Source organism: Delphinus delphis, chromosome 8 (assembly GCF_949987515.2).
Source record: "Delphinus delphis chromosome 8, mDelDel1.2, whole genome shotgun sequence".
Classification (NCBI taxonomy): domain Eukaryota; kingdom Metazoa; phylum Chordata; class Mammalia; order Artiodactyla; family Delphinidae; genus Delphinus; species Delphinus delphis.
In genome coordinates, this window is record NC_082690.1 from 25,343,155 (window position 1) to 25,355,742 (window position 12,588).

The following is a 12,588-nucleotide window of genomic DNA, read 5'->3' on the forward strand; positions in this document are numbered from 1 at the left end:
GGAAATCTGTAGATTTAGAAATCAATATTTTTCAGGAGCTGGTGGAAGCATATAACCTATCTGAATGAGTCTCAGGCAACTGTGTCAGTTTGGTAAGGAATGGAGTTCCCAGCTGTCACATAAAGAAGTAGGGGACATCAATCCTCATTTCAGTATTACAGGAATCTCTTTTTCAGGGAAGAAAACTGGCTCAACAAAAGTGAGTAAAAGAATGATTACAAGGATTTTTGGCCCTGAAGATACCCCCTGCCCTCCAAGAACAAAATCCCAGTAAGCCTAAATCCCTCCTGGGAACGAAGAACACAACAAGGTTCTCTGATCTGTTACCTGTTCTACAGAGTTTCATCTGAACAACATAAAAAACTGGGCTTCCATATATAAATCTATAACAACTACAGTAAGGATATGAAGACAGGGAGAAAAACAAATTTACACAGAAACACCGATTCACTAATCAATTCCTTCAAACATTTGCTGAGCTACTATGTTCCAGGTCCCGTGGTGGGGTCTGGGTATATAGGGATGGGCAAAACAGACACAGCCTAGCTTCCCCACATCTTTGTAGTCTATGACCTAATCTTGTCAGATCCCTGAATTCCATTAGCACCAAACTCTGCCCCTGCTCCTCAACCTCTCCAGCTACTGACCATCAATCTAACCACCACCCCACCTCTCAAACAACATATGGTGTTTTTTTTTTAAAAAAATCCACAAAGAACTTAACAATAAAAATAGAAATAATAAACATGTCAAAGACTCGCCACAAAGTGGATAAGACCTATATAATCTTGAGTATTTATCTCATTTGGATGCTGGGTATGAAAAAAGGCCCAAATACTCAGATGTTGGACTGACTATCACAAGATGATATAAGCTCATGAGAATAAGAAGAGAAACCTCCCAGGTAGACATCTCTGAATTATAGGCAAAGGTTCTATAGTAATAGGCTGGTTCCTTTTTTATAATAAATCCGGTTGTGATGGTAATAGGAACGGGACAGGTAGTAGGACGGTTGTACAAGGTGAGAATCTCCTTTCCTCCCTTATAAATAAGCTTTATTCATAAAGTGAATTTTAGAATTAAGTATGGAATACATGTCCCCCCATGATGACATTTCTGACATTAGTAAAATTTCATAAGCTCGTATGAGCTAGACCAGTCTCTGACAATGCCTTAGACGATTAAATGGCCATACCTACTTAAAAATGGATTATGGTACTAGTAACTATATAGCTATGCAACGAACATTCAGGGAAAGGTAATGTTAGTATGTGGTCCTAAACTAAACTACTAACCACAGTGCTTATTTTATTCTAAATTTATTTGAGACCAATGACCTTGCTCTGGAAACATGAACAATTTCTATTATGTGTCATTCCTTCTTCAAAATCCTCATCCCCAGCTGTCATCCTCTCTACCTTTTGATTCATTGCTTCAGAGTTATCCTGTTGTAAGAGAATGGCTATTGGTATGAGATAGGTAGCAGCTACATAGTTAAAAACAGTGTGTAGAGAAACAAAGACCATGGTAAGAGTCCCAGGGCTACTATTTGTAAGCTTTTATAAGCTGTGGGGCCTTGGATAAATTACTTGACCCTTTTAAGTCTTAGTTTTATCATCAGTAAAATGAGGTTAACCCACTTATATCAGAAGTTAATTGTTAGCATATAATACGACACATAAAAAATGCTTAGTGCAGGGCCCAGTTAACTAACTGCTACTTGTTATTGTCCTTCTTAATGTTCTTGTTATTATTATTCCTAGCATGCCTGATTACAGCTTCCCTCCTTCTTGATTATCATAATAAATTTATGTTTAAGATACCTGGATTCCATGCCAACTCAATTCTGTGTAAACAACAACAAAACAAAACAGATTTTCTAAAAAGTCCCTTTAATTCTTTCTTAACGTTCTAATAATATTCATGCTAGTAGTTAAGTAGAACCCAGAGCAACTTTGCAAACAGTCCAGAGACACATTATGACATGACACCTAAATATACAACCCAAAATGGATAAAGCACTCAAAGCAAATTTCAAAGAAATGAAAGAGAATCTCATAATGAATTGCTTCTCTCCACTCTCAGCTGTTAAAGCAGATATTATCACACTAAACACAAGCTATCTTTCAGAGCTAAGATGATGACATACACCACAAAGCAGATTTTCATTCCATTTAAGTAAAAACCTTTCAATGATATGATCCATGGCCCATCTTTCACAGTTCTGACTGAATTATCAGAAAACACAGTTTCTTAAAAAAAAAAAAAAGAAAGAAAAAAAAGAAAACACAGTTTCTGTGCAAAAGCAGCGCTTTCGCCTTTACAACTTAGTAATTTACTAATGGTTTTATATGTAAAAATATAGCTTTTGCTACAATTTTACTTCTGATAAATAGTTTCAAGAGGTTTAGCAAAGAAAACAGTAACAAGGTCTAATTAAGTATAGTTACTTATAAATTGCCAGGGAAAGAGAAAGACCAGAATGGTCTCAGAAGAAAATGATACTTAATGACTACAATGAAGACTCATGAAGAGAAACAAAGCTATGGACTGGGTGATCCAAAGCAGTTATGCAAGGGCTCCTGAAGTCCCCAGAGCAAGTGGCTAAGTTCCAGCAAGCGGGCAGCTGAGTTCCACTCCCAGTGATGCCATAAACTGTACTGCCTTTATTTTTTCTTTTGCTTTTTTTTTTTGGCTATAAACTAGTTAAAATTCTATAGTTCAGTTTCTAAATCTTTAGAACAAAGATATTTACTTGAGTCACAGTAGAAATTACACAGATTTCAGAATTTGGTAGATGAAAAATGAGTCAAGGACAGGTGTTATAGCACGGAGGAAAAACAGGTGGGAATAAATGAATAGCTGAGACCTACAATACAAAGACTGAGTGCATATTAGAAGCTATGGTGTGAGGCTGTTAATTTTAAACACCAAGAACAAACAACTACTTTCAAACAGAATCATTAAGACTAATGATTATATATATTCACTTATATATAACTTATATATTAACTATCTTATCCTCTTAAACCAAAAATATCATGAAATACAATTATTTTAAACATGCCAAAAGATTTCTAAGCTCATAAAAGCTTCTAAAAGTGATACATATTTTAAAAAATATAATATGTGTCATAATATGTATCAAATACAGAATTATGTTGTAGATTTTATGGAGTTTTCTTTTCATACGTAAAAGTCTTTCAGGCACATTCCTCATTCATAATTTTGTGTTAAGAAAAAAATATGATTTCAAAACCAATAATGTGTTCAGGTAATGCAATTAAAATAAAATAAACTGTGCAGGATTAAGAATATATTTACTTTTTAAGGTAAAATTTTAGTAACCATTGGAAAAATAAGTGAACAAGAAGGAAGCCTTATCATCAAGCACGGAACCCGACGGGTCAGCAGGGAAAAACAACAAATTAAAATTCCATTTTTCAGACAGGAAAGGATCATTTTATTCTCACATCTTACTTATACACACAGAGCCAGAGGATCTCTCTGATTACTTGGTATTAACCCCCATTCTCACTCCCTCATTTTTCAGTATAGGGAAGTGGAATCCAAACTGGTGACTGGTGATCCCCAAATGGACTAGGTAATGCTAGACTCAGGACTCAAATGCAAGTATACCAACTTGTTATAGCACAACACTCTTTCCACCAAACATTATGCCAAATGTTAAAACTTGCCATTTAAAAAAGATATTCCATATGCCTTCTGGGTAGAAATCCGGTCCATTGCAGCTTGGTAAATAACTGATTTGAGCACCTGTATTGTATCTTATGTATGCTATTGTAATAAACATACTAAGTGCTCACAAACATGAAATATTCACTAATTTAATACACAAATACTTATATGTGTTTAAATAATAACTTTACTGATGAAAATACCAAGAAACGAATCATATTTGTGCCAGGTAGCATTTACATTAAAGGTGAATAGAGAGAAGACTATTTTGGTTACTTCTTTGTGCTCTTTTTAGGCTACATAATATTTTCAACCTCCAATATAGAAAGTATGCCATGGGCCACCTTGTGCAGTATATACTTATTTTATATAAAACAACAAGCTTTGACTTGTTTTAGAAAGACCTTATACCTATTTTAGTTATAGAGAACTGGTTCAAAACCAGTAGCATGGAAAGTTCTTGCGATTTCTCTCACAATTGTGTCAGCCCCAAACTGCTCTGTTCAACCTTGCTGTGAGACAATCACAGTGATAGTTTTAAAATCATATGCTATGTTTTAACAATGGTACAAAGAAAATGATTTACATAAAATCTCAAAAATAAGTGAAAATGAAATAGTATAGAACAATCTACAGTATACTACCTTTCATGTGACAAAAGGAGAAAGCAAGAATATGTATTTCTATTTACTAGTCTTTGCATAAAGAAACTATAAGGATACATTAATAATTAATAAAAAGTTACCTCTGGGGTGGAGGGATGAATAAAAATGACAGGTATGGGCAGAAGCAAGACTTCTGAATGTTAACTTTTTTATCCCTCTTGATTTTGGAAAAATGTAAAGATATTATTCATTTCAAAAATTTTAATGTAAAAAAATTGGGGCACAAAAAGCTTCTGTGCAGTGAGAGAATGTCCATAGTTAACTATGATTTAACTATAATAATCTTCCTGAGGATAGAGGAACCCATGTATTTTAAACATTCCATCTTCACTGCCTAAGGCAGAGCCTAGCACACAAACACTGTGTAACAAATATACAACAGTCAATTTGAAATTAAGTTCCTAAATTTTTCAGAAACAATATTCTACAACCTGGATACAGTAGTAACTTCCACACATTGGGAAAAGGGGTGAAAGGGAAGATAAGGAAGGGGAAGCAGGTTGGGGGGGGATGGGGGGGCTTTATTTTATGTAAATTTTCCATATTTCTTTTACTGCTGGCTACAATTTAAAGGTAAAATGTTCTTATGTTGGATACATACTCTAAGAAGACTATAAGCAGAAACATGGCAAGCTGCTGACACTTAAAAATAATTTTAGTAACAAATTATTAACACCAAATTTCCATTTAAAGTACTGTACTAAAAGCAGCAATACAGGAAATGTTTAGTTCTCTCAATAACATAAGTATCCCAAAACTGTAACCAGTATATTTCAGGTTCATTTGTTCTCCATATTTCTGGAACGTTTTTCCCACCATTCGTTTCCATCCTTGAAAGTTATCTTCAATATCTACGTTTTCTTATTTATTAAATGCTACTGGGAAGCTGTATCATATCTTAAGGAAATGAGAACTGCTGCTCTATTAAAAAAAAAAGTTTACTGGGTTATTAAATAGTAACAAGGTCAAACAGGAGTCAAAAACCATGAGAATCCTCCTCAGGATACGGTTAATAATGCTCACATCCAAAGGCTTAAAATTTTTTTGGTACAGAACCTAATATTGGGATGGCCAAAAAGTTTGTTCTGGTTCTTCTGTAACATCTTATGGAAAAACTGGAATGAACTTTTTGGCCAGCCCAACATTATAGCAGTGATTCTTGCATATGATACTGTGTTACCCTGAGATCATTCATTGTCTCAAGGGCATGCTGCAGAAACTTCTTAAAAAATGTAAATCTGTTTTAGTTCATTAACTGATTCATTTATCTAGTGAAACGTCCACTTTTATGTAGTGTGAAAGGACAGTAATATAATGAGTGACCAGAATGGAGTAACCCTTTCTGTTTCAATGATAACTGAAAACTGCCAAGTTTAAGGCCAATGCTTTAAAGGGCATATGCCTAAGTAGAAGCACTCCCTCTCACAAGGTTTCCTTATTTTTTTTCTTAATGTAGTAAATTTAATCTAATATCTATTACCAAGTAATTGCTTATGGAAAGAAATTTAACTATTAAGTTGAAACTGGAAACAACACTAATGTTGCTTAAATGGGTGAAACGTGAAACAAACTGTGCTTCATCCACACCATGGAACACTACTCAGTAACAGAAAGAATGGGGTGTTGAGTGAAAGAAACCAATCTTAAAAGGCTACATACTACACAGTTTCATTTATATAACATTCCTGAAATGACAAAGTTATAGAAATGGAGCACACAGGATCTGTCTCTATTACTTCTAACTACTACATGTGCAACTACAATTATCTCCAAATTAAAACTTTATTTGAAAAAAAATCACTATAATTTGGGTCACCTCAACCAAAAGGAGATTTAGGTGACATTCTCAGAAACTAGTTAATATACAAAGACTCCACGAGCAGAAGGGAAAAGAAGGACTAGAGAAAACAACAAAATAGCTACAGAAAAATAAGGTTAAAGAAAACAATAAAGTAACTTAGTTACTAAAGAATATCTAATGAACATGTACATATATTTAGGACATATTAAATTTCACTCAGTATTAATTCAAGATGGAAAGCTTACCCGATGCTTTGCCTTAATTTTCTTCCTATATTCTTCTTTGTCAAATTTGTCCTCTTCTTGAAGCCTTTCCTTTGCTTTATCTAAGTTGATACCACCAGCATCGTCCTCTTCCTCAGTATCCTTGGAGACAGACTTCTGCACTTGTGGCCACTGCTGAACCAACTGCAGAGAGGAAAAAGGTGAGTATGGGGTAGGAGACAAGGAATAGTAACAGAACACCACTTTCCTTTGTATAATGATACATACTTTCTGCCTTACAACCTACATTTCTTAAACTTTCTAACAAGCTTTATAATAAAAGTGAGCAAATCACGGAAAAGACTTTCCCAGTCAGGATAAAGTAATGCTTCCATAACTCATGAGAGCAGGATTAAAGGAAATTTTCATTAAATAATTTGGAGGAGAAGGTAGTTGCTTCAACATCATTTCAGTGTTCTTAGTATGCTATACTCCACCAACTCAGCTCCAAATGACCCGCACAGGGCGGTGGCCAGGCTGGCCACAGTGCATCCCCGCCACTGCCATGGCACCTTGGTGTACCTCCTGGAACACCTCTCTCACCACACTGGGTTGTTTTACTTTCCTGTAAATTAATCACTAATCTCCTTGAGGGCAGCCATATGCCTTATTCATGTGTCCTCAGAACCCAACACATTATCTGGCACACATGAGATGCTCAAAATTGATTGAGGAATCACATATCAGCTGATACCGCACATACAAACTGAAATAACTTAAGTGTAAAGGAGAAAGTTAGTTTGGGTTTCACAAGCCTGCTCAGATCTACATAATTTTACACAAACTTTTTATGTTAGGAACAACGTGACAAAGAAGTCAGAGCACTGATCCGGGAGTCAGGAGACCTGTCTGAATGTCCTGGTTTTTTCACTAGCCCAGTGCATAATCCTGAATGAATTACTTAATCTCTGGACATCTGTGTCATTACCTGAAAAATAAGGGTTGTTTGACTTAATAATCTTCCCGGCCTAACACAGTAAAATTCTAGACAGTTTCGACAAAAACAATTTTCTTATTTTGCCTAATAACTGGTTGCCAGGAGGACTTAAGCAGCTGCCACAGTTTCTGAAAGACTGCTCATTAAACGGCAGGCAAATGGAAGTTGCAGGCACACACATCACAGGTATTAGTGCCTCCTCTCACTCCTGTCACCACCACATTCTTCAAGATGAGATTCCGACAGAGTTGCAGCTTGAAGCAATGAACAAGGGTCACAAATGCATGAGTAGCCATGCTAGCAGTCACTGGCACTGAGGAAGCAGTGAAAGGGATGAGCTGTGACAGTAAGAACACCATCCACTGCTCTGACTCTTCACTCCTTTTTCTAGCAGAGTGAAAAACATTCATCCCTCTGTAGGTTGAACAAATGGTAGCATTTCTTTCAGAGTTTTAGATCAGAAGTTTCAGTGCAGCGGCTCCCAGCCACACAGAGCTCCTATCAGCAATAAGTTTACACTGAAACATTTTACAGTTAAGGATTTACACTCAACTTGAAGCTAATGGGTATAATATGTACAGTTAAATTTAGTAGCACAGTAAGGAACCTCATTATGCTAACAGCACTAATCTTTTACAGTGAGCATCGATGTAATACTACAACTAACTATTTTCTGGTCTAGCCTGTTTCTCAGGTGCTGACTGACCTCTTCTCAGTAATTTCACAAAGATTCATATTTTCCAACTATATAGGCCTCCTCTGCAACTTCAACACGCTGAATTACATTCTATTTTGTTAGTTTTCGTATGGTTTATACACTATTTTACTCCGTATTACTAGTGCAAATTTGGGCTACTAAAACAAAGCCCTCTTCCCTGAAGTAAAATGCAAATCTTTGTTAACTTCAGAATTAAAAGGAAACACACTCCACTGAATATAGACTGTGCAGGAAGCATTTTTATTAATAATGATAAAATATCTGATGTGATACATTACAGTCAGTATAAAAAGCTCTGTTATTTTACTGGGGTATTAGAACAGACTTTTTCTGAGGGTTTACTATTTGTTAGGCACTATTCTAAGTGCAGAGGACAGAGTAGTAAACATAGCCAACAAATACCTTCCCTCATGTAGCTTTTCTCAACCCAGTGAAATAGAAATACCTTCCCTCATCCCACTGGAATGGAAGAAATGGACAACCACCGAATAAATACAGAAGGTAAAGTCTCATAATAAGTGCTATGAAGAAAAACTAAACATAGGGCAAGGGAAATGAGATCATGGTGGGCATGGGGTGTTGAGTGCTATATCAGAATGAACAGGGAAACCCGTAGGTTGGTGAGAGTGAAACAGAGACAATATTCAGAAGATCCTGCCATAACCACTGACTCTAGCCATCACTCCTTAGGTGAGTCACTTGACATTCTAGATATATTTCCTCTTTAAAAAATGAAGATATTATTATCTAATAGAGTGATCTTTCATGAGCAATCTGTGAGTGGTAACCCCTTTCCTACTCTATTGGGATGTATTTACACTAAGACCAGATAATGGTGAAATGAAAACCAGGCACCTATATGTCCGAGGTTATTTTAAAGCAGGGAATTCCTTCCCACAGCAGGCCAGTAAGTAAAAAAACATGCCAATATGGCATCTAAAATTGAGGAACCACAGAGCAGAGGCTTTCCAGAGTCAAGCAAAAGAAGCTGTGGCCAGTACTTGTATTACTATCCTTGAGCATGTTCCCATAGAGCATGTTAACAGATGGACCCCATGACATGAAAGTCTTATCTATAAAAACAGGATTTGGAAAGTCCAAAACCAACTCTGTTGTTATTACCAGAAAGTATCCCAGCTTACTGTCAGAAAGTCATTCTTGCCTACAGATGCAGAGCTGACCAATTACCTACAGTAACAATGAAAGGAATTGCCCGAGTGCTTTAGAGAAACATTATTTTTCTTATTAAAGAATGGCAAGTCAGCAGGAGAGTCAAACTCTTTCTAATACTTGGAATGTACCTCAGAAATGAAACATTTACAGAATCTTACCTCTCCTTCATCAGTAAATGTTATTTTCTTATTTACTTTAAAATTTCTCTTCATTACTTTTTTTGCTTCTGCAACCTTGGTCACTTTTTTCTCCACACTGGATTTAGAAGGTTCTTTCTTCTGTGTGAGAATATACAAAAAAACACAGATGATTAGGTAAATGGCTGTTTTATATTAACAATTTAACACTGGCAATACACTTTCCAAAACTGAGTGTGTTTATTGCTCCTTGGCTAATGAGAAGCACCAAAACTGCTGTCCAGAAATAAAATTATTAGACTTATTAACTAATGACCCCCCCAGTGCTAAAGGGGTTTAAATTTGAATGTGAATGTGAGACATAAATAACCTTAAATTTCTTCTGTTACTAAAACTGTGCTATTCCGATAATGTTAAAGCATCAGAAACTACATAATAATGTGATAAATGGACATGTAAGATAAAGCAAGCTATCGTCCAGCTAAAAACAGCACATTTAAAAAATAGCTCTAACTTCCAAGTACACACTTAAAATTTTAGACTAGGAAAATGTTTCCCTGGAAAGCAAAATGACTCCAATACACTGTTTGTGACTCAACAATCTTCCTCCCATTACAGTAATTCACTATATGAATACTGGAAAACATCCTATGATAACTAAGCTGTGTTCAAAGCTGAGATGGAGTAAGAGTTCTTGAACAGGAAGTTTGTCAACCAAAATAAGTTTCTCCCTGTAGTATACCTTGTGAACACAGGGCACTAATAAGACTTCCTTCCACCCAGTGATTCCCCCTATACCTCTTTTACCCTGCAAACACCACCAACACAACCACCAGGCTGGAGACTGTGTTACTGACTCCTACTGGATCTTCTTGGTTTTATGGCTAGGCTGATTCTTAAGGATCCTGGGTTAGCTGATACTCTGTCACCAACCCTCAGCTTATGATAGAGAAAATGCTGATCAAACAGTGCAAATCTGAGAGAATCATCATGATGTAAAAATAACAATTAAACAGGAGTAAGTTATCACTTAAATAAAGCACAAAAAATACTGAGGAGCAACAGGAGCAAACTTTCTGGGGGTGATGATAATGGTCTGCATCTCGATAGGAGTTTGAGTTACACAGGTGTATACACTTGTCAAAATTCATCAAATGTTACACTTAAAATTGGTGCATTTCATCGTATATAAATTTCTACCTCAAAGAAGAATCCTGTAAACAATACTGAACTTTAAGTTAATGCCAGGCAAGCTGAAGTATATGGAAGAAAGTGTAATGATGTTAACAACTTACTCAGAAATGCATTAAATAAAAAAAGGATAATGAATGGATTGATGGGAAATTACATGAGAAAGGAAATATGACAAAAAGTTAATTATAGAATGAGTGATGGATATTTTGGTATCCAAAGTACAGTTTTTCAACTTTTCTGTACGTTTGAAATTTACTGTTATAAAATACAAAAGCCCAGTCCTAGGAACAAGAGAAACAGTCAAAATAGCAAAGAGACCAAAAACTGTCAGAATAAAACAATAGTCAGTCAGAAGAATCAATCCTGCAGAGTGAAACCTTGGAGTGATGTGGGTCTACATCAAGAGCTTTAGGGAAATCCATGATACTACAGAAATTATGTAACAAAATTTGGGGGTATTTGCATCACCACAGTTTTATGATTATCATGGTTTCTAAAAGGGCTTTGTGATCTCCCCCTCCTCCTCACAAAAAAAAGGTTAAATTGTTTGTTTGTTTTAGGGAAACCACTGAAAGAAGGAACAGAAATGTCAACATGGGTGAGAAGACATGTTTATTGTAATTTCCTAATAGGCTGTGGCTTTGCTCTGATACTCTAGAATTAATCCTCACTCATTCAAATATGCACTGTTACCAAAACACAAGATATCATAGTACATACTGCCCCAGCAGTGAAAGACCCTCAATGAACCTAACTCTAACAATGGGGGGAAAAAAACATTAAACATTAACTATTTAATCACAGATGTAGTAAGTGCTCAGACAAAATACAGAGGATGAATAAATCTTTAATAGGGTGCCTGCCCTAGCTAGTCTAGGGTGAGGAGAGGAAGTCAAAGAAAACTTCCTTTTGAGGGACAGATGTTTGAATGGAGTAGCAAACGCCCAAACACTGCTGCATTACTGACACACTGGTGATGAACAAATAGCTTCTGTGTGTCCACTGATGGCGTATTTCACATATGGCTTATAAAAAAGTTTTAGTTCAATGTCATTCTTTTGAATATTAATTTTAGCAGGTAACACATGCTTATTTATTCTGTAAAGGATATTCAGTGCCAAAGCTGCATTTATGGGCTTCCCTGGTGGCGCAGTGGTTGAGAATCTGCCTACCAATGGAGGGGACACAGGTTTGAGCCCTGGTCTGGGAAGATCCCACATGCCGCGGAGCAGCTAGGCCCGTGAGCCACAACTACTGAGCCTGCGCATCTGGAGCCTGTGCTCCACAACAAGAGAAGCTGCAATAGTGAGAGGCCCGTGCACTGCGATGAAGAGTGGCCCCCGCTTGCCTCAACTAGAGAAAGCCCTCGCACAGAAACGAAGACCCAACACAGCCAAAAATAAATAAATAAAAATAAAGAATTATTCTAAAAAAAAAGCTGCATTTATGTCCTCTTCGGCTATCTCAGTTTATGCCCCAAGAAGCAAGCACTGCTACTTTTTCTGTACCCTTCCAGAGACATTCTACCCACATTCAGGTACATATGAAGAGCAACAAGTTACTAAAAGAGCCCTCCCTGCAATGAACAGTCTTGTATTTACACCTTCATATACATGTGTATTTATCTATCTAGGATACATTTCTAAAACTTAAAGCACTTGGTCAAAGAGTATGTGTATTTAAATTTTGAAACATATTTCCGGAGAAGTTATACAAATTTATAACCCAATCAAAAATCTGAGAGTAACTGCTTCTCCTTATCTATTCAAACAAAGTATTGGTTTGGCCAAAAAGTTCTGTAAGATCTTAGGGAAAAACCCAAACAAACTTTTTGGCCAACCCAATATAATATTAGGCTTTATGTTTACCAGTCAACTAGGGGAAAAAATAGTATCTCAGGGAAGTTTTAATTTGCATTTGTATTTTAAACATAGCAGAACATCTCTGCAAAGGCATTTATTTTTCAGTGCACTGTATATATTCTTTGACAGCATTTTTAAT

At 36.2% G+C, this 12,588-nt stretch overlaps 1 protein-coding gene across 1 annotated transcript in view; it reads right to left on the reverse strand.

Annotated features, from left to right (window-relative positions):
- DDX10 (DEAD-box helicase 10) overlaps positions 1–12,588 on the reverse strand; it is a 287,618-nt gene that overhangs the window by 111,642 nt on the left and 163,388 nt on the right. Inside the window, exons 14-15 of the mRNA XM_060017996.1 lie at positions 9,415–9,534; positions 6,411–6,572 (exon numbers count right to left, since the gene is read on the reverse strand). Of these exons, the coding sequence (XP_059873979.1) occupies positions 6,411–6,572; positions 9,415–9,534 (282 nt within the window). The remainder of the gene's footprint in view (positions 1–6,410; positions 6,573–9,414; positions 9,535–12,588) is intronic.